Source organism: Theropithecus gelada, unplaced genomic scaffold (assembly GCF_003255815.1).
Source record: "Theropithecus gelada isolate Dixy unplaced genomic scaffold, Tgel_1.0 HiC_scaffold_15884, whole genome shotgun sequence".
NCBI classification, from domain to species: Eukaryota; Metazoa; Chordata; class Mammalia; order Primates; family Cercopithecidae; genus Theropithecus; species Theropithecus gelada.
The window spans coordinates 2,353,983-2,379,857 of record NW_020257641.1 but is presented as its reverse complement, the minus strand read 5'-3'; the positions used below and the strand labels follow the sequence as shown (position 1 = coordinate 2,379,857).

At 42.3% G+C, this 25,875-nt stretch overlaps 1 protein-coding gene across 1 annotated transcript in view; it reads right to left on the bottom strand.

Annotated features, from left to right (window-relative positions):
• The window catches only part of LOC112617152 (cilia- and flagella-associated protein 221), a 110,805-nt gene extending 88,781 nt beyond the window's left edge, over positions 1 to 22,024 (bottom strand). The window contains exons 1-6 of the mRNA XM_025373891.1: positions 21,952 to 22,024; positions 20,062 to 20,247; positions 17,148 to 17,248; positions 8,424 to 8,510; positions 8,176 to 8,274; positions 6,071 to 6,171 (exon numbers count right to left, since the gene is read on the bottom strand). Coding sequence (XP_025229676.1) covers positions 6,071 to 6,171; positions 8,176 to 8,274; positions 8,424 to 8,510; positions 17,148 to 17,248; positions 20,062 to 20,200 — 527 coding nt within the window. The 5' untranslated portion in view covers positions 20,201 to 20,247; positions 21,952 to 22,024. The remainder of the gene's footprint in view (positions 1 to 6,070; positions 6,172 to 8,175; positions 8,275 to 8,423; positions 8,511 to 17,147; positions 17,249 to 20,061; positions 20,248 to 21,951) is intronic.
• Positions 22,025 to 25,875: the final 3,851 nt, after the last annotated feature.

The window sequence follows — 25,875 nt, the reverse complement described above, 5'->3', positions numbered from 1 at the left end:
TGCTGAGGCTGGAAAGTTTGAGGGTGGGATATGGGTAGTTGGTATGGGTTTTTTGGGGAGGTTATAAAAATGTTCTAAACTTGCATGTGGTGATAGTTGCATATACTAAAAAAGAGTGAATCATACATTTTAAATTAGCAAATTTTATAATATGTGAATTATACCTGAATAAGACTTTTTTTGGAAAGTATAAGTGTGTCTTTTTGTTCGTGCTGTGAAATCAGAAAGAGAAATACCCAGTTCCAGCTAGCTCTAGTCTTCACATGGGAGAATGGAAAAACTCAGCTCCAGCCCACTAGCCATTCTGTCTCACCTAAGCAGGTGGGGGACAACTAAGAAGTACTTGTGAAGTTCACAGTCCAGAGGCACAGGCTCACTAAAAGACTGAGCCTTAATCATAAGACTGTAGAATACCCTCCTGCTGTGACTTTACCAACACATTACAAAAGTCTGTTAACAGCAGTTTCTTTTACCCAGTACATGATGTCTGGCTATCAAGGAAAAATTACAAGACATACTAAAAGGCAAAAAACAGTTTGAAGAGACAAAGGAAGCATCAGAACCAGACATGGCAGAAATGCTAAAATTATCAGACAGGGAATTTAAAACAACTATAATTAATATGCTGAGGGCTCTATGGACAAGTAGACAGCACGCAAGAACAAATGGGAAGTGTACGCAGGGAGATGGAAATCCTGAAGAAGAACCAAAAAGAAATTCTAGTGGCCAAAAACATAATAACAGAAATGAAGAATGCCTTTGATAGACTTATTAGCAGATTGGACACAGCTAAGGAAAGAATCTCTGAGTCTGAGGATATATCAATAGAGACTTCTAAAACAGAAAAATAAAGAAGAAAAAAGACTGAAAAACAAAAACAAAAACAGGATATCCAAAACGATGGGACAACTACAAAAGGTATAATATACAGGTAATGGGAATGCCAGATGGAGAAGAAAGGAATAGAAGAAATATTTAAAATAATGACTAATAATTTCCATAAATGAATGCCAGACATCAAACCACAGAGGATGAATGCAAAAGAAAAGAAAAGAAAAAGGCAAAGAACCCTGCACTTAGGCATATTGTCTTCAAACTACAGAGAACCAGAGAGAGAAAAAAATATTGAAAGAAGCCAGAAGGAAAAAAACCTTCCCTACAGAGAAACAAAGATAAGAACTACATCTGACTTATCCTCAGAAACCATGGAAGCAAGAAGAGAGTGGAGTGAAATATTTAAAGTGTTGAGAGAAAAAAACCACCGACTCAGAATTCTGAGCCCCGTGAAATTATCCTTCAAAAGTGAAGGGAAAATAAAAACTTTCTCAGACAAAAATGATAAAGGGATTTGTTGCCAGTGGACCTGCCTTGAAAGAAATGTTAAAAGAAGTTCTTTAGAGAAAATTAATATAATATGGGTCAAAACCTGGACTTACATAAAGAAAGAAAGAACAATAATTGCAGCACTATTCACAGTAACAAAGACATGGAATCAACCCAAATGCCCATCAATGATAGGCTGGATAAAGACAATGTGGTACATATACACCATGGAATACTATGCAGCCATAAAAAGGAATGAAATAATGTCCTTTGCAGAAACACAGATGGATCTGGAAGCCATTATCCTCAGCAAACTAACACAGGAACACAAAATCAAACACCACATGTTCTCACGTATAAGTGGGAACTGAACAATGAGAACATATGGACACAGGGAGGGGAACAACACACACTGGGGCCTATCGGGAGATGGGGGGCAAGGGGAGGGAGAGCATTAGGAAAAATAGCTAATGCATGCTGGGCTTAATATCTAGGTGGTGGGTTGATAGTACAGCAAACCACCATGGCACATGTTTACCTATGTAACAAACTTGTACATCCTGCACATGTATCCCAGAACTTAAAAATAAAAATAAAGGAAGAGCATTGAAGAAGGAATAAATGAAGGCAAAATTAAAACTTTTAAAAAAAATTTTAATTGATCTAACGGCTAACAGTTTGTTCAGGATAATAGCAATAATGATTTCAATTGTGTGTTCTTATGTATATATCTTATATGTACAAATATTCATATATATGTATATATAATGTTTATGTATGCTTATATATATATAAGTGAAATGAGTGACAGCAATTATACATGAAAGGAGAAGGAGAAATTAGGATTATTTTGCTATGTTAAGGTACTCAAACTATCTGTGAAGCAGTACAGTGTTATTTGAAAGTGGCTTGGATTAGTTGTAAATACATATTGCAAACTCTAGCGCAACCACTAAAAAAAGTAAACAAAGAAATATAACTGATGTGCTAAAAGAAAAGAGAAAAAATTGAATCATATAAATACACGGTTAAAACCACAGGAAGACAAATAGTGGAAGACAAAAAGAACCAAAGTACAAGGGCAACAAATACAAAACTAACAAATATGGTAGATAGTAATAGAACTGTATCAATAATCACTGTGAACATCAGTAGTCTAACTGCACCAGTTAAAAGAAATCATCAGAGTAGATCACTAGACACTTTGGAAGATAGTTTGGTAGTTTCTTTTAAAACTAAACATACTTTTACCATACAATCCAATAATCATGTTCTTTGGTATCTACCCAAAGGAACTGAAAACTTACATCCACACAAAAACCTGCACATGGACGTTTAATGCAGTTTTATTCATAATTACCAAAACTTAGACGCTGTCAAGATGCCATTCAGTAGGTGGATGAACAAATAAACTGTAGTACATCTAGACTATGGAATATTACACAGCACTGAAAAGAAATCAGCTACCAAGCCCTAGAAAGATATGGAGGAACCTTAAATGTATATTTTAAGTGAAAGCATTCAATCAGCAAAAGACTAAATACTATATGATTCCAACTATATGATATTCTGAGAAACTATGGTGACGGTAAAAAAAAAAAAAAAGTCGTTGCCAGGGGTTGTGGGGGTTGAGGGAGGAATGAATAGGAGAAGCATGGGATTTTTAGAGCAGTGAAAATACTCTGCATGATACCACAATGGTGGACACATGCCACACATTTGTCCAGACCCATAGGCTATACAGCACCAAGAGTGAACCCTAAACTATGGACTTTGGGTGATAATGATCTGTCAATGTAGGTTCATTGATTGTAACAAATATGGCACTTGGGTGGGGGTTGTTGATAAGGAGAAGCTCTGCATGCATGGGGCAGGGAGATATGGGAAATCTCTGTACATTCATTTCAATTTTGCTTTGAATGAAACTGCTATAAGAATATAAAGTCTTCAAAAAACTCCAGGCCCTATTATGGTAAGATAAATAGTCATAAAAGTGGTTAAGATGGTAAATTTTATGCTACATATATTTTGATACAATACAATAAAAATAAAATCTAAAACTTAGAAGGAAAAAAAAACCACCCTGCAAGCACAGTCAGAGGTCCCATTGCTGAAAGACATCATGACAAGTAGATGGTGAAGCCAAAAGAGGCACTGACCCAGGAGTTGCCTCTGAGTGGGGTGTGCGGGATGGAAAGACCAGTGAGGTAGGGCTCAGCAGCCGCCAGGTAGCTGGGACATGTGCCGAGAGGCAGCACTCAGAGGTGCACATTTCTAGGCCCATCATCCGATGACAAGCTGCCCCTGCAGACAGGAATGGAGCCACGTTGAGGGTGCTCATGTCGGTAAGGGCTGGGGGGGTGCTCATGCTAAGGCAGAGGAGGAGCAAGGCTGGACCGCAGTCGGCACAGAGTAGGATGGCTCGATGGGTCTCACAGGAAACAAAGTGCTGTGACACCAACAAAAATGAGAGTGGCAAGCTTGGAGACCACAGGCGAGATTGGCATTTAAGGTGATAACTTCTCATGCATCAGAGGCAATGGCTAGGAGCAAGTCCACCCTTGCAGGGAGGAGTATTTTATCATTGGCAATATTAAGAATTGTCAGTGCGTGGTAATATGCAAAAGCTGACTCAATTTTAGTAGACTTGATTGTTTTAAAGTTTTCTACAGATGATGATTCCTGGAACACCCCCTCTTCTTTTCTACTCCACACCCTCCTTTTGTTGGCTCATTTCTAGTCAAATTTCCAAACTCAGCTTAGACATGTTCTCCTCCTGGAAGTGCTGCCTGAGCTCCTCATCCTGCCTGCCCTCAACTCACCTCAATGAAGCCGGGTCATCCCTTCTCAGTATACACTGAATTAGGCATGGAAACTGTCTATTTAGTCATGGTACCAGGTCTTGATCATCTCTGCATCCTCAGAACCTAACACTGTGCCTGGCACATGGCGGGCATTCAATAAAGGTTTGTTAACTGACTGAATGAATGAATACTGCATAAAGAACCCACCCAAATGATACCTTCAACCCCAAGGTAGCCTAGGATTAATAGAAAACACTTTAGCTGAAAGCCTTTTCCAGTAGTCACCCCCCATCCTGTTACCACACATTTTGGACTGAATGTAGCATAACACAGTTTGAGTAGTTAAAAGTTGATTACAAGCCATTACATGAAGGGCATGAAGTCTTGGAAGGCTATGCCCGCTGCCTATGTTTGGAAGAAAAGAGTAGCGTGCTTATCTTTTGAAAGATTTTTTAAAAATATCACATCATTATATACAATAACTCCGTTAAATAAACCGTTCAGCTGAAATTTTCATTCTGGTTACAAATGAAGGGTATTATACACAAAGTAGCTTGGGAACAGCCTCTAGCAAGGTTGGTAGATTTTTGGTTTAAGAACCCAAGGCTGATGTCTGCGTTATTAGGCATATTATTTTCACCAGTTTTATAAATCATTGTTCTCAACTCATAAGCCTGGCTTATGATCCAAACAAAAAGTAATTTGTGGAGGGGAAAAAAGAAGAAAAAAAAGAATTAGTGAACTACGGAGTTAGTTGTTTCCTGCCCCTTCAACTTTGATAAAAATCGCTGTATTTGCCCACTCAAAGGAAATAGCTGTTCTCAAAATTCAGAGAGTGAGAGGACCCTGCAAGGAAGGATTCACCTATTTAAACTCTTGGGGTCCCTGTACAGACCTACTGAGGAGGAGTGAGCGAACACAGGAAGGGTTGGTGAGCGGGAAGGAGGAAGTACTGCGGTGGAGCTCTTGCAGAATTTTTTGGGGAAAATAAATAGAGAATGGAAGAGCATGGGGCTAAGAATGTAAAAGTCACCAAAAATGCAGAAGTCTGATAATTCTCATTGTTAGCAACAATGTAGGAGAAACAGAAATCCTCACACACTGTTGGGATTACAAGCGTGAGCCACCAAGCCCAGCCTATGCCATTTGATGTAAAGGACTAGAGCATCCATGGACCCTGTGGGGGGTCCTGGAACCAATCAATCCTCTATGGATATTGAAGGGCAACTATATATCAATATCTAACAGCTCAATATCCATCTAGGGACAGACAGCACTATGCCTGGTAGTAGACATTTAGTATTTACTGAAAGAACAAGACATTCCTTAAGTTATATTGGAATCATTCACCATTTTCCCAAAAAAAGGAGAGAATCTGAGCCTTGGCTTCTGTAGTGAAATTCTGTTGTCTTTGCCTTCATCTCAAAAACAGATTGGTTAATGGATGGGTATATGATCCTCGTTGGTCCGATAAGCCTCAGTCCTGGGGTTTTGCTTGAATGTCACCAACCTCTCCACCCTCTCCAATCACCCCATCCCCAGGCTAATGTCTGGAGCTCCTGGAGGCTATCTTGCCCCCATGAAGGGGACCTGTTGAGAATGAAGTGCAAGACAGTGGAACTAAGATATGGGGAGAGTCAGGCTCCTGCAACTGGATTTAAATCCCTAGACCCAGAGGCACTTGAAGATCCACCTGGCCTGCACCTCTCCGTTAATTGACCCAGTAAATTCCCCTTCTTGCTTATGATCTTTTGACTCATGTTTGGTTTTTGTTTTTGCTTTTTTTCTTGTTTTGTTTTTTTGGCCTTTTACAATGACAAGTCCAGTCTATTTCAGGTGGAAGGATGAACTTCCATTAGGAAAAACAAAAGTCTAAGGTTTTGTATGAGTATCTCTTAGTTTTTCACATCCTATACATTTTGTTGACATTTTTGGTAACTCACCTTTCACCAAGTAGAACATTTGACAGATTTATAAATGAAGGAAAGTCCAGTGAGTTCATTACTGGATAGGCATGAATAGGAACAAGCAAAGTGTCATCTCCCTAAAATTAATCAGAAAAAGTCAAGTTTAACATTTTGAAGACTACGACTTTTAGACAAACTTGTAGATGCTTTATTTCTTATCTTATTTTCTATCATTAAAAAATATTTCCTTAAGAAACTTCAGCACTTAACTACAACATTAGAAATACTGAGTTTTCTTAGCCATAAACAAAGCGTAGAAAAGTTTAAGTACTCTTTATTGAAATGATGTTCACTATTATCCAAGGACGCTAAAGATAATGACGCCTCATAGAGATATGAAGACAGTAATCCATCTGCTTCTATTTCAGAAAATTATGAAGAAACACAATCTTTAGTGGCCCAAGAAAAAGAGAACCAACACAGAGTCATCTGATCCAGACAGCACAGAATAGAAAACAATGTATTGGCAAGAGGGCAGAGAAACCTGCTTCTTGTCTCATAGGACGTTAACCTTCAGAAGGACTGTTAGCCTCTCCAGGCATAGTTTCTTTCATTGCAAAATGGAGATAATCACAACTTTCCTTAAAGGCATTTTTAAGAATTAAAGCAGGTGATGGCATTAAAAAGTCAAAAGTACTGCAGAAAAGTGAGGTATTATTATTAGCATTATTTGGTAGAAACAGAAAATGTGTCCTGGCATTTTATACAATGCCTGTTCTAGGGATTCTTCTTCTGTTCAGCACAGAATATTCCATCTGAAAGCAATATTCTGGTTTTGTTTTTATTTTTTATTTTATTTTGAGATGGAGTCTCACTCTGTTGCCCAGGCTGGAGTGCAGTGGTGCGACCTCAGCTCACTGCAACTTCCACCTCCTGGGTTCAAGTGATTCTCCTGCCTCAGCCTCTGGAGTAGCTGGGACTACAGGTGTGCACCACCAGGCCTGGCTAATTTTTTGTACTTTTAGTAGAGATAGGGTTTCACCATGTTGGCCAGGCTGGTCTCGAACTCCTGACCTCCGGTGATCCACCTGCCTCAGCCTCCCAAAGTGCAGGGATTACAGGCATGAGCCACTGTGCCCGGCCATTTTTATTTTTTTTTTAATTGAAACTCCAAAAAAATAAAAATGGTCTACCACATTCTTAAGGAAATACGCTTCTTGATCTAAAATATTACTGTGGGTATGTTGGATCTAAGGTTCGTTCCCTCCCCCTGTGGAAATGCATCTCTAATATGATGATGTGAGTCAGAGACAACACTATCAACTTACAAAAGTTAACTTTGCAAATTTTTGTAACTTTTTTGGAAAGAAAAAGTGAAATGCTTTCAAGGCAAGTCACCTTATTATACAGATTGTAAGAAATAAAAGCATTGCTTAAAAAGAAAAACAGTAGAAACTCATTTGTTACTAATGTATACTCTTCTGTTTTGGTTTTGAAACATCAATAATTTAGTTAACTTAAGGGCTTCTCAAGCTGAAGACTGGGTCTGGACTATAGAGCAAAGGGAGGGGCAGAGGGGACAGTGTTAAGAGAAGGAATGACAGCAGCTCTGGCTGGAGGCCAAAGGATGAATTAGGTGACCTAGGAAAGGCTCAGAAGAACTCAAACAGCTCCCACCTCCCGGAACCACCCCCATCCCCGCACCAGGGCTGCCTCTGTGGGCAATCCCAGGCATAGGCCAGTGGCTGGCGTTTATAATCATAACTTGGATGGTTGTTAGTTTTTCAACCTCGCATTTAAGGGAGTATGTTAAAGTTATTTGAAAAGGCTTCAGCAACTGCCAGCACCACATGATAGATGAAGCTTTAGGCACAGGGCAGTGGGAAGCCTGCAGCGAACAGCATCTCCTGACTCTGTCCAGGTCCTTTGCAGCCTAATACTTTCCCATCTTGGGCCATGTCACTCGGCAACAAGCCTCGCATACCAGTCACACTGGTGACCCGGGGAACACCCGGTACTGGGCCAAGAAAGCTCTCAGTGGTCATCCCACCTCTCTTCCTGCCACCCTTGAGAATGTAAGTTTTAACCCACCATCAAAAAAAAAAAAAAAAAAAAAAAAAAAGCAATGTTAAGAGACCCACCTTACAGTGAATGCGGATGCAGTCATAATAGTATCGCCACTCATCTGGAGAAAATGTAACGGTGACCGTGAGGGACAAGCCAGGGACCAGGTGGTGTTCCTGGAAGACAGGTGGGCTCTTGTCAGGACAAGCCCCGGACTGCACAGACAGCAGCACCAGGGGTGACAATACGCCACATACCCACCCTCCACAGGCCTGAGACGCAGACAACCACACCGTGGGAGAACAGGGAAACCAACGACACTTACCTTTCTTACATAATTGATCTCAAAGTATTTGGTTTGCGGGGGTAAAATATGAACACTTGTGTCTTCGTTGGAAACATTGACCAGATGCTGGGAGAGAAAAAGAAGTATTTAGAGGAAATACACGGCTTTATTTATTTGCATATTCATCTCATTTATGTAGACTTCATCTGTTCCTGAAAGAACTTGAGGAGATATCCTGTATTTTTTAACTTTTTAAAAGATTTGAAATACATCATACACCATTTGAAGAATAATGAACACAACACACACCATTTCAAGAATTATAAAACGTTCCCATTGTCCCCACTTTCCCGCTTAGGAACAATACCAAAGCCTGCAGTACCCCCTCCCACCCCAGCCCGAGACTTAGCATCCTTTAGAGGCCCCTCCCCACAGTCCTGAGCGTTACTGCAAATGCTTTTTGTTGAACTCAATTTAGTCCTGTGATTCAATGGAGCTAAGAAGTCAGGCACCAACTCCTACAGGTTCTCTAATTACATGCCACTGGTTTAGGGGCCAGAGGACACTGAAACTATCAGAAAGTCAGGAAAAGGAACATGGCTAAGACAGCCTCCAATCCATGCCTGGGCAGATGAAAAGGAAGTCGAGGGTGGGAATTCTCTGAAAGAGACAGGAGAAGGCCATCCCTGTGAGGCAGGATCATCTGGTGGATACGTCAGCTGGGTCTCTGAGGAAAGAGGTGTTTTCCCTTCCTTTGTTTGAAAGGGACACAAGAACTTTGAATTCTGAGGATCTGAGCTTTGCCTGGGCCAGGGGAAGGTTAAGAGACCTTTGGTTTCTGACGTCTAGGCCAGAGGCTGGGCCTGTCCCAGGGGCTTGGAAGGCCCATTGCTTGAGGCCTGACATTCTTCAATGCTCTAAGTAAGACTTTAGACATTCCCTCCCGATGAGGGCACACTGTGTTTGCCTGTGGTTTTTTTGTTGTTGCTTTTTTATTTTTTTATTTTTGAGATAGGGTCTTTCTGTTGCTCGGGTTACAGTGTAGTGGCACAATCATAGCTCACTGAAGCCTTGAACTCCTGGGTTCAAGCAAACCTCCTGCTTTTGCTCCTGAGTAGCTGGGATTATAGGCATGCGTCATCATGCCCAGCTAATTTTTATTTTTTGTAGAGATGGAGTCTCACCATGTTATCCAGGCTGGTCTGGAACTCCTGGGCTCAAGGATCTTCTCATGCTGGCCTCTGAAAGTGCTGGGATTACAGGTATATGCCACTGTGTCTGGTCATGCATGTGTTTAAAACGTTCTTATGTGTTACATGCGAGCATTCTTAAAGCACTACAATTTTTGTGACCCTGTTTTGGTGTATCTTCCTTTTCTTACAAAACTTGTTAAAAGCCCAAACAAAAAGTTTCCCAAGCCTCTCTTGGCCTCCAAGGGGCCCTGTACATGGGCAGTCTTGGTGAAGGGATGAGTTCCCAGGGGCCAGACCCATGAGAGCAGCCCTTGTGAGAGAGGCTGGGAGGAGAGGTGTGCTGAGTCCATCACACTCAGAGTCCTGGGGTGACAGGACCCACCTGAGGATGGAGAGGGGCCACTCAGCCCCAGGCCTGGAACCTTAACAAAGAGTTCTGTCCCCATGCTTCTCACTGGGGGAGGGCTGTGAAGTTCTCAAGCTGGAGTCCAGGCAGAATTGGAAGCAGAAGTGGTTCTATCATCTGTTATTACTTAAAAATAATTCAGTAAGAACACTGCAACAAACAAGGGTGTATCAACTGGTTTTAATATGTACCCTGGGAGTGGTTAAGCTCAGAGGAAATCAGCAATCTGCACTCTAGGAGGGCTTTTTTTTTTTTTTTGAAACGGAGTCTTGCTCTGTTGTGCAGGCTGGAGTGCAGTGGCACGATCTTGGCTCGCTGCAGTCTCTGCCTCCTGGGTTCAAGTGATTTTCCTGCCTCAGCCTCCTGAGTAGCTGGGATTACAAGTGCGCACCACCAGGCCCGGCTAATTTTTGTATTTTTAGTAGAGACAGACGGGGTTTCACCATGTTGGTCAGGCTGGTCTCGAACTCCTGACCTCATGATCCACCTGCCTCAGACTCCCAAAGTGCTAGGATTACAGGTATGAGCCACCGCGACCGGCCTCTAGGAGTGCTTTGTGAGCACCGAAGGATCCTAACCCAGCATCTACACTCCAGAGGCAGCCCCCAGAGTGTTTCAATTATGCCACCTAAGTTCATTCTGGAGAGTCTTCTACATTAGCAGAAAGGATACTCAGAATCTATGGATTAACTAGAAATATTATCCAGGCATTTCCACTCTCAAAAAAAGGGGGTATGAGAATCTGGTGAGCGCAAAAGACCAATATCCTTTAGAATGACATTCAAGGGCCCCAGACTCCCTCCCAGGCGCCATGCTTTGTACTTTACTAAAGTATCCGGTCAGCCAGTTGTCACATCTGCTGCCATCAAAGCCTCCCCACCAGGAGCCATAGCTGGGACTTTGTGAGATTACAAACACAATGATCTTTCTGCCTGCTTGCTAGTAAGTGTTCATATGCGTTGCAGTGTCTTCTCAGACCTGTTTGCTGCAGCAGACCACCTGTAGCAAGGCTGCTGAGGAGTGGACCTGTGACTCCCACATGCTGTCAGGGTCAGACTCTGAATATCTGCCTGACAATTAGAAATAAGCTCACTGGCTTAGGTCAGTTTCTAACAAGCAACAATATGGGCAGAAGACCAGAACGGAGATCTGTCCTCCAAGCTGCTGGGTTGGCTCCATTTTTCCAGTATTCCTGAATGGTCCCAAGGAAGACAGGAACCTAAACTCCCAAGACTGGAGATCCAGCCAGCACCTACGGACAAATAAAGAGACCTGACCTTTCCTCCAACCTGAGTGTGTCAGAGCAAATCCAAATCTAACCACTACCCATTTGAACATGAAGGGGGCATGCCAGAATTCATGACATAATATCTATATTGTCAAGTGAGTAAAAAATTTGCAATAGGAGGGTCAGGCATAGTGGTTCACACCTGTAATCCCAGCACTCTGGGAGGTCAAGGCAGGTGGATCACCTGAGGTCAGGAGTTTTGAGACCAGTCTGGCCAATATGGTGAAACCCCATAATACAAAAATTAGCTGGGTGTGGTGGTGGGAGCCTGTAATCCCAGCTACTAGGGAGGTTGAGGCAGGAGAATCGCTTGAACCCAGGAGGTGCAGGTTTCAGTGAACCGAGATTGCGAAACTCCGTCTCCAAAAAAAAAAAAAAAAAACAGAAAAAGAAAAAAAATTAGCAATAAGAAAATACTAGATGATTTTCTTAAAGAGTAACATAGATTCAATTTGTGATAGTAAAAGATACATTATTTGACTATAGTTTCCCATGTCTACCTTTAAAAGATTCTTGATCTGGAATTGTTCATTTGGATCAACAGAGAAATAAGAAACAACAAACTCAAACAAAAGTGTAGATATTTAGTTAATAAGAGCTCAGAAACAGGAAGAAAATGTTCAGCTTCTGTTTGAGATCTGAAGTGAAACGGAGACTAGCGGAGAATGAAGGCCTGGGTAGCTGGGTGCAGTGGCTCACGCCTGTAATCCCAGCTACTCAGGAGGTGGAGGTGGGAGGATCACTTGAGCCCAGGAGTTTGAGGCTGCAGTGAGCTGTGACCCACATGGCAGATGGCAAAGAAGGCAGTCAGCAGACACAGTGATGGTGTGGGCAGGGATATTTCCACCAAATAATGCCTAAGACAATTCCAGGGGACATTGTGCCAATGAGCTTTTTCAATGAACTTAAAACAACAACAAAACATGACAAATTATAGCAAAAAATGAACAGCTTATTCTCTACGCTTTAGTAAACAAAGTCAACATCCAAAAGACTGACTTCCAAAACAGGAAGATTTTATTAATTTTGCAGTTCTCAATTTTTGGTTGCAAGTACTCATTGTTTCCTATAATCATCCATGTTTTTTGTCCTATCAAAGATTTGTCTGAGCTCAGGAAGACTGCAGAGCCAATTTTGTGCAACATCCTTATTTCATGAAGACACAGTGACCTGGAACTGTCCATGCCACAAGGTGAGTGGAAGACCTGGGCCTAGAACCCGGTCTCCAGCTCTGGGCTAGGGCTCTTTCCACTACATCCTACTGTCTGATGGCTCAGCGCATCTCAGTGCCCAGCCTGCATTTCCTATCTTTCTTTTTATACTTTATCAGCAGATCAGCTTTATTTTTAGATCATCATAAATAATATCCCTTCAGAGATAAAATGCCAGTCCTGCCTTTCCATTTATAACTAAAACTGGGAAAAATAATTATCAATCAAAGGAAAAACAAACCTTGGGAAAACGAATCAAGTGCTTAGAAAGTATACGTTAGATTAATACGAAGAGTTTATTTGAAAACATAACAAAACACAAGCAACCCAACGTTACCCTTAGGCAAGATAAAATTTCCTGAAATCTTACCCTGTGTTTCAATTTTGGGTCAGTAGACCTCCCAGTCCCTCTGGGATCTCTGTTCCCCTGGGAGCTGACCTTCTGCTGGCCCGGGGGTCCCCGTTTCCTTGGTGCTGTCTCCACAGGGCACCATATTTACTCCAAAGTGAAATTCAGCCCCTTCTAGAGTTTTTCAGAACCGCTTCCCACTCCACAAAAACCCCACAAAAACCATCAACCACACATCAAGTAGTCATAAGTTTAACAGCCGTTACTCAGGATTTATAGGAATTTCCTCAAGAGGGCTCCCAACTCTCGTCACCCTCAATCCCATGCTGCTTCAGGCTCCCTCTGTGTCTCCTCAGGAGAGTCTATTCTCCTCTTTCTAGAGGGAACGGCAGAACCTGCCCTCCAGTGAAGTCTTGGCTTGGAGTGGGTCAGGGCTAACCTTCAAACACAATACTTTAGCCTGCAAGTTGCAAGCTCAGTGGCACAGCTTCTCAAAGAAGGTCCATACTTAACATGAGGGATCTGGGGACAAAATTCAAGCAGCCTTATAAGTTCTTTAAAGTGTTTTATTTTAAAATGCATCTTCGTCATGCATTCGCTCTAAAATTTTGCTCTATATTGCATTTCTCCAAAATGTAAGAGTGAAATTGATGCTCTAGAAAGATGTGCTATGTTTATACTGTGGCTTCAATTCTCCCATCCCCACACTCTGAGCAGCCACTGGGATTCATGGCCCTGATTTTGAGATGCAAGATCTTGGGGGTCTCTAAGGCTGTAATAGAATAGGTCTCTAATGTAAATTAATATAAAAACAAATATTACTATTTGACAAAGCCAGAAGAAACTGTTCATTTATTTAAGATAAGACTTTTTAGGCTAACAATTTTGTTTTGGGCTGGCAACAGCAACACTGGTTATCTTGAAGGAAAACTGATGGATTATTTACTTAATAATTTCCAGGACCAAATCACTCCACAAAGGTAAAAACAAATTTAAGGGGTCTTGGCTTTGAGAAAACCAGGGACCATCATTTCAAATTTTAAAGTAAATTGAAACACTGATCTCAATATGAATGCGAGCAAACTGTTTCAGATCCTTTAGCCAGAGCTGGATTGATCTGAAATGTTAATGAACAATTTATTTGTGGTTTTAAATACACATTCAGTCATTCCATTCTTGGGCAATTTGCATAGTTTGCTGTAGCAAAACCAAGATAAAAGCAGTTGTTGGATTTTCCACCTTGTCTGGCAAGAATTTCAAGGCAATTGCCTTAGGCTTCCGCTTCAATTTGCCAGTGGAAACTGGGGGCTGGCTCTCCCAAGATTTCCGAGAATGTTATTAAGATGAAATCACTTGACTTTTATCTATTTCTGTTTGATTTAATGTCTGATAGAAGCAATATGACCACCTAGACTTTACATTGTATTTCCTTGGGATTAGTGAGCCTCTGCCACTCTTCTAATAACCTCACAACTCTTATAATAAAGTGAGTTCCACATCCTTCACTCACAAGTGCTTGTTGGGTGCCTTCACTCAGGCACTGCATGAGGTGCCAGGGAAGCAGCAATATGAAAGACAGACATGGCCTCCATTCTGCAGCCGAATGAAGCCGAGCTGAGGCTTCATACCTTTTTCAATAACTAAACCATACTCCCTTGCTCCCCACGAATTCTTAGTGGGGATGAAATCACCCACAAAGGAAGAAAGTAAAAATTGATTCTTGGGAGGACAAAGGAATCTTAGACATTGTGATGGCTGCAATCTTCCAAAGCTCAATCCTACCTGACAAAATCTTATTTCTTAGTATTTAGTTTCTCTCATTCATGTTTCCCTAGGGGATGCTAATGAAAGAAAAGAACCACATCATCCTCTAAAATTCCACTAAGTTGATCTTCCTCAAATGCATCATAACCTTGCTCAAAAATACTTCCTTAACTTCCTGCTGCTTTCTGAATCACATGCACACTCCTTACGTTGATATTCTTGTCCCAACCCACATGTCCCACCTTCTCCATTACCTACTCCAAAGCCCTACCATCCAGGCAAACCAGCCTCCAAATAGGCCATTTGTTGGCTCGAGCCCCTGCATGTCTTCCTCTGAGCCCCAAATGCTTTCTCCCCACTTCCTATTTAGCTTTTGGGCTATCCCCAATGGCCTCTCCTCCACATGCCTCTAACACTCTCCTACAGAGGTGAAATGGTGCCTTTTCTCTACAGAACATTTTCTTCTGACTTCCTCATGCCACCTTGCTTGCCTAGTCTCATGTTTGAGCTATTTGGTGGTTTTGAAACACTTTCTGCTACTTGGAAAATTCCTTCATTTTATTCACCTTAGCATTTCCCATGATGCTTCAACACTTTGTTTGGCATGTAATGGGGACTCTCACCAACTGTGTGTGGAATTAAACAGAAGAAAACCCTTAACTCTATTAGAAACAAGGTAACATCAACCAGACAGTACAACTTCGTTACAGATAACAAAGTAATATGCAAAAAAAGAGACCAATTAAAGAAATAAATAGTAAAGTGTACAATAATATGATTAAAATTATGAGGAGGCTAAAATAATTTTAAGTTTAGTAACACTATTGGAATCATTAACATTATACTAAGCAAAAAAAAAAAAAAAAAAAAAGGCCAGTTTTAAAAAGCTATGTTGTGACCCAAAAGTGTTATGTTGTTAATTTTTTTGATATAGCAACTTTTTAACTTACTGGCTCATTATTAACTCTAATAGTTGCCATCATTTAAAAAATGTCAATATTTCTTGAAACTACAGGACTCTTAGCAAGCTAATTATGCCTATGTAATTCTGAGGAAAGTCTATTTTAAGGAAGGTAAGCCCTCATCTTCCGAACCCACACAGGTGGAAAATATCCTAAGGCTAGTGACAAAAGTTATAAAACATTTATTATAAAAAAGAATTGTGACTTAATATTCTTAAGGTTGCAACATTCCCCAAATTGATCTACAGATTCAATGCAATTCCCATCAAAATCCCAAAAGTATTCTTGCAGAAATTGAAAAGCTGATCCTAAAATTCATTTGGAATTACAAGGAACCCAAAATAACCAACACGATCTTGAAAAAGAACAAAACTGGAGGACTCGCACTTCCTGATTTCAGAATTTACTGTAAGCTACAGTAATGAAGTGTGGTACTTCCATAAGTACAGACGTAGAGATCAATGGAGTATAACTGAGGGTTCAGAAATAAACGCTTACATTTATAGTAAATTGATTTTCAGCAAGAGAGCCAAGACCATTGAATAGGGGAAAGAACAGTCCTTTCAACAAATAATGGTAGAATACACAAAAGATTGAAGTTGAACCCTTACCTCACACAATACATAAAAATTAACTCAAAATAAACCATAGGTCTAAATACGAAAGCTAAAACTATAAAACAATACATGGGGACAGTTTGGCCTGGATCTAGGGCCAAACTGGAGTAGTTCTGAGAAGTCCTGCCAGGCATGACTAGGGGATCATAGTGAAGTCACTGAGGTTGTTCAGGTCCATTTGTGCACAGGATGCTTAGGTGGGACCCTGAAATAAGGCAGAGCCCACCCCAGTCAATATCCAGGTCAGTGAAGGGGACCCAGGAAGGGCTGGGACTCAGTGTGGCTCTGTGCTAAACTGCAGTTGCTATAGGCTTTGGTGCCTTTGCAGTCCAGCCCTGCAGCTGTCTCTTCAGAAGCCTGTTCAGTGGGGCTGACCCCTGCCTCCCTGGACCTAGACAAATTCTCTCTGGCCAGAGTGACTGATTAGGCATGGCCATCTGACCCAAGCAGGTAAAAGGAAGCCCTGCTTGGAGCTTCGTAGGAAAGGGACACCCCTCTTCCTGCTGCTACAGGCCTGGAGCAAGAGTGATGCGGAGAAAGGCAGCCCAGGAGCTAAATTCTGCCTCTGACACTTAGCAGCTTTGTGTCCTTGAATAAATTATTTAACCTTTAGGACTCTCCGTTTCCTCACCTATATATAAAATGAGAGGAATAATGTAGCCTCCACAGAGCTAGCATAAGGATTAAATTAAATCATGTAAATCACGAAGCACAGCACCTGGCCCCTAAGAGTCACTCAGCAGTGACACATATTTGGAAAGAGTGCAAGCGGAGCCTTTGGCAGGAGGAAAGTAACTTGTCCAAGACACTGATGCAACCTTAAAGTTTCTCATCATAGAACTACCTTTCTGGCCCAATTTACACTTGCACTATGGCTGATTATGCTGTCCTTTAGATAAGTGAATAATATAAATTCAGAACATTCGTGTCACTTCATTATGAGGATTAATTATCCCATTTTAAAAGTACCTACCAGAATCTGTTGGTGCTGTTTTTCTACTTGATAGCCTCCAAAATGTATTATGCCAGGTCTGGCCTGTATGACCTTATTATTCACAAGTTTTGCATAAACCTCTATAAAAACAATGTAGATAAGCACATCATGAGACATCAAAGAAAATATTAAAGTTGATCCTTATTAACATAGCTTTCTTTAATTTAGGGCATTTTAAGCATATGAAAGTTGTAGACATTGGATCCAGCTGTCAACAAGATTAATTATCTGTTCTAAATAAACTGAACTCCTTCTCCCTCTCTATTTTTAAACATCACTTGGGAGATACTATCATTACAACACAAAATCAGGCAGATTGTTACCTAGTGAAAGAATTTGCTCTTCACACATTTTGTACACGTCTTTGTCATAAAACACCAGCTTATAAAGAGCACATGGCCTGTCTTTGCTCTGCCTAGCACTGAGATTACTCATTACGTAATGAATACCCAGCTCAAAGTATTCAAATACCACACACTTAATTTTATTACTGTGTATTTAACTTTTATTTGATTTCCTCTGGTTAGAATTACAATGTGATATAGAGTAATATTAAAACTTAAAGCTCTGAAAAGTTAGCACTCGGAACGGTAAGTCTCAAACTGCTTTTGGTGTCATGTGAATGTCCCTTTTAAATGGCTGAGCTCACAGAAGTGTTCAGGTCTACAAAAGTTTTCCCAGCTCTTTATTCAGGCAGCAGCAAACGTGTGGAGAAGGTACTGAGAACCCACTCTATGTACGTGCTTTGTCCCAGGCACTGATATTTCTGATATTTGTCCAGCCCTTTGAGGTAGGTATTATTTCTACTTTACAGATGAAGGAGGTAAGACTTAACAAGGTTAAGAAACTTGCCTACAGCTGGTAATCAAAAATCAAAGCTAGGCATGGTGGCTCACACCTGTAATCCCAGCATTTTGGGAGGCTGAGACAGGAAGAGCGCTTGAGCCCAGGAGTTTGGGACCAGCCTGGGCAACACAGTGAGACCATGTCTCTACAAAAAATTTTAAAATTAGCCGGGTGTGGTAGTGTGCGCTTGTGATCCCAGCTACGTGGGAGGCTGAGGTGCGAGGGTCACTTGAGCCCAGAAGATCGAGGCTGCAGTGAGCTGTGATTGTACCACTGCTCTCCAGCCTGGACAATAGAACAACACCCTGTCTCAACAGAACATAAAACAAACAAACAAACAAACAAACAAACAAAACAAAAATCAAGCCCAGGTCTGTCGGATTCCAACCAGTAATCTGCCTTCCTCATGAATGTACTGTCCACCTTCTTACAAATGATAGCATTTGACTTTGACTGCATCCAAATCTTGTGAAGCACAGACACCCTCAGCCCATCCCTTTGATCATCATAATTCTAGGGTACATCTGAAGTGGGTGTGAAATATTTGGTGTTTTTTTTCTTCTCACCAGGTGAGCTGTCACTGTCATCCACTTGGGTCAAACTGAACAGCTAGAATGGATTAAGGCTGGTGTGGTAGGGGAACTGATGATCTCCGTAGGTTATTATTTGGTCATTTTTAAGCACTGAAATTACCATATTCTGTGATTTTAAAAATTTATTTATTTTTATTGATTGATTATATTTTTTTGAGAGGGAGGGAGTCTCGCTCTGTCACCCAGACTGGAGGGCAGTGGCGCGATCTTGGCTTACTGCAACCTCTGCCTCCTGGGTTCAAGTGACTGTCCTGCCTCAGCCTACCAAGTAGCTGAGATGACAGGCGCCTGCCACCACACCCAGCTAATTTTTGTATTTTAGTAGAGTTGGGGTTTCAACATGTCGTTCATTCAGGTTGGTCTCAAACTGCTAACCTTAAATAATCCGACCACCTTGGCCTCCCAAAGTTCTGGGATTACAGGAGTGAGCCACCGCACCCAGCTTATTCTATAATGTTTTTAATGTTGAAAAATTTTATTTTAGAGCCACAAAGTAGATATAAAACTGGCATTTTTCTTCTAAGGCCCAGAAATGGTCACGTATATCAATTTTCACTTGACAAGTTCTACAGTGACAACAGAACCATATCCAAATACAGTATTATGTCCCCACATTTGACATGGGCTTTGAAAGACGAGTGGTGGGTAACCAAGCATGTTAAGAGCTAGACCCAGGGCTCTGGTGGCTGAACACCAGCTCTCTACTTACTAGGTGTGCCATGTTGGGGAAATCATGTGGTCTCTTTGAGTTTCACCTTCTCCAAGAGTAAAATGTAAATAGATCCTACCTCATGATGTATTGTTGTGTGGATTGAATGGGAAGAATGTAGGCAAAATGATTATCCTTTTCCATAATAGCTATAGGATTTCTCAGGCTTTCTAGACTACAGGATATGTACATGAAAAGGCAAAAAGGTCTAGAATGTTTGTGGTCCGAAGGGCAGGAAGGAACCTCATGTAGCCAGAGCTAGAAATGAGTGAGGCATGGCGATGGGGATGGTGCTGGGTGGACAGGTTCAGATTAGACAGTGAAGGGGGCCAAGCAAAGGAATTGTGACTTTATTCTGTATGCAAAGGGGGACTGTTGGGAGTTTGAGCAGATTAGGGATAAGAGGCAGCCAGGATTTTAGGAAGCAAACTGACAGGAGAAGAATGTGGTGGGGGAGGAGTCCCAGTGGCCCACTGAACATGAGACGCAAGATAGGGGGAGCAGATAGGAAAGACATCAGAAGAAGTGGAAGCAACAGAACTTGATTAATTTACATACACCACAAAAATCTATCAGTTAAGCAGATGGATATAAATAGAATGACTGTTCTTAGTAATAAAAATTCGTATAAGCCTATAAAATGATATAGATAAATCTGCACTAAAAAATCCCATTATGCTTTCTGGACTTTGGCTCGCCTGTGAAGATGTGAGTTGTAAAGCAAATCTGTCTTCTAGCCACCTACTTGATTCGAGGAGGTGATTAGGTACTTCTTTTCTTTTCTTCGGCTCCTCCACTAGGTCCTTCAAGAGCTGGGGCGATGCATTATTAAAGGGTTCTTTAGCATTCTTTAGTCCTCTGCTGGGGGTTTTCACCACTGCCATTTTATCATGAAAAATGGAGTCTTCTTTTTAGAGCCAAAGGTCATGTCCTGGGGAGGAAAGAGCAGCAGTATAATCATCCATGAGAAATCATGCACATTTTTTTCTCTTTCTTTGATAAATGTACCTCGTCTCTGTGTGGTTTACTGTGGTTCATGCCCTCCCTGGCTCTCCTCTCTGCGGGCCATTCCATTCCCACACACGGCTGTCCCATTAATCTTCTTACATAACCCATCGCAACCCAATGTCATGCCATTGCTCCAAACCCTTCTGTGGTCCTTGATTCTCCCCAGGAGCTTTTCTTGAAATGTACTTCTGAGATGCTTCTTGAGCTCATTGCAGGGGCCCGAGAAGGGAAAAATACAGGCTCTCGGTCAAACAAATTTGGAAAATATTGATGCAGACAGTTAAATAAGACTTTTCTTTCAGAGATTTCTCCAAATGAGTTTCTTAGAGTATGTGACTATGGAAGTCTTTAACACTTGAAGGCACTGTTTACAGGACACTGGCATTTCAGAGTTACCCTCCTCCATCCCTCTGCTAACAGGGTGAGGAGGAGGGGGGTGAGGAGGAGGCAGTGAGGAGGAGGGGTGATGAGGAGGGGGTAAGGAGGAGGGGGTGATGAGGAGGGGGTAAGGAGGAGGGGTGATGAGGAGGGGGTAAGGAGGAGGGGTGATGAGGAGGGGGTAAGGAGGAGGGGGTGATGAGGAGCGGGTAAGGAGGAGGGGTGATGAGGAGGGGGTGAAACCTACGGCCAGCCAGGTGCCAGACATGGGTGCATACCAGCTCTGTGGATCTCAGTTCATGCCAAACCCTGTGTCCGAGTTGCCTTCCCTTATCACACTCATTTTAAGTTCCATTTTCTTCATGAAGTTCACAGTGATCCCAACACACTTTAACATTCTTTAGCAATCACTGCTTCTACTAGTAATTTGGTGTTAATAATTTATAGCCCTTTAAGAACATTTTACAAATCTCACATTCCCTTATATATTCCACAACTAAATCTCTGAACTTGGGGCCCTTGTGCAAGCCGTGGGGCTGGCCGGTGAAGCCTCTGAGATAGAATGTTAAATAATGTGGATCTTTATGTGTTTTTTTGGTTTTGTTTTTTCTGGAGAAGACTCAGAGCTTCAGACTCCCGAGACGAACAGCATCAAGCGACACGCAGTGAATCTATGGAAGGAGGCGCTTAACAATCACTTTCAGAGAGAAGTTCTCCCCTTCCCTCGCACCACCTCTCATAGCATCGCTGACGGCTGCATGGCCCTCTCCTCACCTGCTTCCTCTCCCTCCAGCCCTTCAACTCCCGCCCTAGGCTCACCCTGCAGCCCGTTTCCTCCCGGAGCCTCACATCCCCTGTGCTTCAGGCAGGCCCAGAAGCCAGGCGGTCTCCACGCCGCCCACACGCCGGCTAGCCCACCGCCCCGGTAGGCCTGGCTCCGGGTCTCACCGCCTCACCCTCGTCCCCTCGCCCCATTCTCTTCCGGGCAGGCCCTCTCACCCCCGCCAAGTGCCTCCTCCCCGCCGCGACCTTTCATTCCACTCCTGCTAAGGGTCAGGGTCGCCCCAGGCCCGTGCACCGCCCCGCTACCATCCTCATGTCACCCTCTGGGCCCGACCTCTCCTCGGACCCAAGCTACGGCCGACTTGAGGATGGACACCGCCTGGGGCTCGGTCGCCTCAGCAGCTAGGCTGCGGCGCCCCAGCGGCTGACCCTGGGCCACCCCGGCCCCAGGTCCCAGGCAGCTCACCCTGGAGGTGGTTCCCGGGCCGGATTCGGCCGGCGCCGGCGCCCGCTCGGAGCGTCGCTATGACGACGCGGACGCGCTCCCAGGGCTGGCGGCCGGGCGCGACCAAACGCCCCAGGGCGGGGGAGCCGGGAGGCTGCGGGCCAGGACCAGAGGCGGCGGGTGACTCCTGGGAGCTCGGAGCAGTTTGCCGGGCCTGGCCAAGAATTGACAGAGCGACTTATGGCATGGGATGTGAATGGATTCCCGAGGGGACATGAGAAAGTTGGAAACACCACACATCGGAACCCTGCAAGAGCGGAGCGCGGGAGAGAAGCCGGACGAGGCGGAGCCGCCGGAGCCAGTGGGCGGGGCTTCACCTGACAGGCATCACTCTTGACGCCCACTTTCTTGTAGTTTGTTTTACATTTTCTGTTGCAGTAAGTTTCAAACATACACGAAGGCAGACCGACTGGTAAAATAGACCTTCAACACCCAGCTGCAACGATGATCAAACCCTAGCCAATCCTATTTCATCCGTATCTTTCCCTGACTCCTAGTATTATTTTGAAGAAAATCCCAGACATCATTTCATCAATAAATATTTCAAAATATACCTCCAAAAGATAAGCGTTCTTTAAAAAAACATAACCACAATACCTTAGAAATTGTAATTTATTAACATCTTCAAATTATCTCGTGCCATATTTATTTTTAGAGTTTGAATCAGAATTCAAATACATTCTGCACATTGGAATAGATTGATGTGTCTTTTAGGTCTCTTTTCATCAACAGATTCCTCTTTCATCTCTTTTTTAGTTGTTGCAATTTATTCACTGAAGAAACTGTTTCTGTCCTTGATACTGATATTTAGGGGTTGTAAACATGAAACCGCGCCTGCTCCTCTGACCTCCTGCCCTGTCCATTCCACCCTGCTCATCCATGAACAGTTCACTTAGGCCTGTTTCAGTCAGCCCATTCACAAGGGCTTCGCCTTCATAATCTAACATGTTCCAAAAGGCTCAACTTCTGAATGCCATCACCTTGCGGGTTAGGTTTCAACAAAGGAATTTTGGGGGACACATTCAGACCATAGCTGCTGGGTTTACCTCTTTGACATCTGTCTTCTTGGACTGTAAGTTCAGTGAAGGCTGACTAGTTCACCACAGTGTATGCAGTGCCTTGCACACTACCTGGCACATCCTGGGACCTCAAAAATATTTGTAGAATTAACTCATTAATGAGTTATACCAAGTGATTTCTAAAGTTTAAATTCTATATATCTTTGGAATACGGGTAATATAGTCATGTGGTTCAAAATTCAAGAAGTAAAAAATCTCTCTCCTTCCTCTGCCTTTTGCCATCAAGTTCTCTTTCCTGGTGGTAACTCATGTTACCAGATTTGAATTTATCTTTATAGGAATATATTATACATCTGAAAGCAATTGTGTGTGTGCTTGTATTTGTAAGAAGTTTATCCCTTGTTTATTTTATTTGTATATTTTTGAGACAGAGTCTTCTTTATTACCCAGGCTGGAGTGCAATGGTGCGATCATGGCTCACTGCAGCCTTGACTTCCCAGGCTCAGGTGATTCTCTGGCTTCAGCTTTTTGAGTAGCTGGAACCACAGGCATGCACCACCATGCCTGCCTAATTTTTTATACTTTTTGTAGAGATGAGGTTTGGCTGTGTTGCCCAGGCTGGTCTGGAACTCCTGGGCTCAAGTGTTGAGGGAAGCCCACCTCGGCCTCCCAAAGTGCTGGGATTACAGGTGTGAGCCACTGTGCCTGGTCTTACCCATTGTTTAAAAAACCCAAATTGCTTACTTTTGTGACTCCCTTTTCTTCACTTAAAAATATATCCAAATGATTATACCATACCTGTACATGAAGTACCTCCTCATTCTTTTTTATGACCACATAATATTCCATATTTCTTTAACTAGTCCCCCATTGTTGGATATTAGGTTGTTCCTGAGCTTTTGCTTTTATAAGCAATGTTTTACTTATTTTTATAGATGTGCACATCACTTCTACAGACACATATATACATCCATTCATATACATATGAGTATATCTGAAGCAAAAGTTTCCAAAGTTGAATTGCTAAGTCGAAAAATCTGTGCATTTGTAATATTGATAACTATTGCTAAATTGTCTTCCATGGGTGTTGTATTAATTTCTACTCCTATTTGTAATGCATAGGAGTGCTTGTTTCTTTACAGCCTCACTGAGTATATTATAAAACCTTTATATTTTTGTCAATCTGATGGCAAAAAATAGTATTTCAGCGAGGTTTTATTTTGCATTTCTCTAATGATGAGTGAAGGTGAGCATATTTTCATATGTTTAGGAGACATTTGTGTTTTCTTTTCTGTGAAGCCATGTCCCTTACTCATTTTTCCATTTGGCTGTTGGTCTTTTTCTTATTGAGTTGTTGGAGCTCTTTATATATTGGAAACATTCATCTTTTGTTTTGTGATAACTGTTGCAAAATTTTTTCCCAGTTTGTCATTTGACTGTGCTGTTAATAGGTTTTACTTTGCAGAATTAAAAATTATGTTGTGTTTATTATCTATTGCTCCATAACATATTACTCCAAAACTTAGTGATTTGAAACAACTATAATTCTTTATTTTTTCTTATGTTTTTTTCTGGGATAGAAATTTAGACAAGACACAGCAGAGATGGTTTGTTTCTGCTCCATGGATGTTTGGGGCGCCAGATGGAAGATATGAAAGCTGGAAGATAGAATCATCTAAAGTCATCATAGGGGCAAAGGAAATTTTTCCCTTGCCCCTCTGAAGGTTTGGGTCTGAAATAAACAGGAAATAGGTTAAGGGGAGAAAAAGCATGCCAATTTATTTACATGCACAGAGGTATCACAAGAAGGTGAGTATCCAATAACCCAATGAAGTCTAGACACTTATATAGTATTTTGAGTTATAAAAAGAGAATTAAATGTTCCTGGGAGATGCTGGTGACAAACTATGGGAGGGTGAGAGGAGGAAATGCACTGTGAGCAAAGGTTATCTTATTGTGCAGATAAGGTCTCTCAGGTAACAGCCATCAAAAGAATAGGTGATTGCCAGTGGTAATCTCTGTCTTGGGAAGATATCAGACCTTCATCCATCTTTGGGCAGGTAAAGAGGCTTCAGAGAAAAACCTTTGCTTGTATCTGCTGTCTACTTTACGATCGTAGATAGATATAAATTTCCTTTACAAAAGGACAGCTTTCAAAACTATTCCTATCTGCAGTTCTCTAAATAATCAACTTGAAATATGCCAAAAAAGGGTATTCTGGGGTGGCACATTCTGACTGCCCACAGCTTCATCTGGTGGTTGATCCTAAAGCTGTCAGCTGGGAGCCTGACAAGGCTCTTGGCCAACATAGTCATATGTGGCCAGACTTCCTCACAACCTGGCCACAGGTCCCAAAGGCAAGTGTCCCAGGAGAAAGCCAGGCTTAAGCTGTATTTCCTTTTATGACCTAGCCTTGGAAGTCCATCATGGAGCATCACATCCACCTCATCCATTAGTTGAGGCAGTTATGAACGCCCACCTAGGTCTAAGAAGAGGAAACATAGACTCTACCTTTGGATGGAGGAGTGTCAACATCTTTTATTTACTTGTTTATTTATTTTTGAGACGGAGTCTCTGTTGCCCAGGCTGGAGTGCAGTGCCATGATCTTGGCTCATTGCAACCTCTGTCTCCCTGGTTCAAACGATTTTCCTACCCCAGCTTCCCGAGTAGCTGGGACTATAGGTGTGCGCTGCCACACCAGCTAATTTTTATATTTTGGGTAGAGATGGGGTTTCACCATGTTGGCCAGGCGGATCTCGAACTCCTGACCTCAGGTGATCAGCCCGCCTTGGCCTCTCAAAGTGCTGAGATTACAGGTGTGAGCCACACTGCACCCAACCAAGTGTCAACATTTTGAGAGAATAC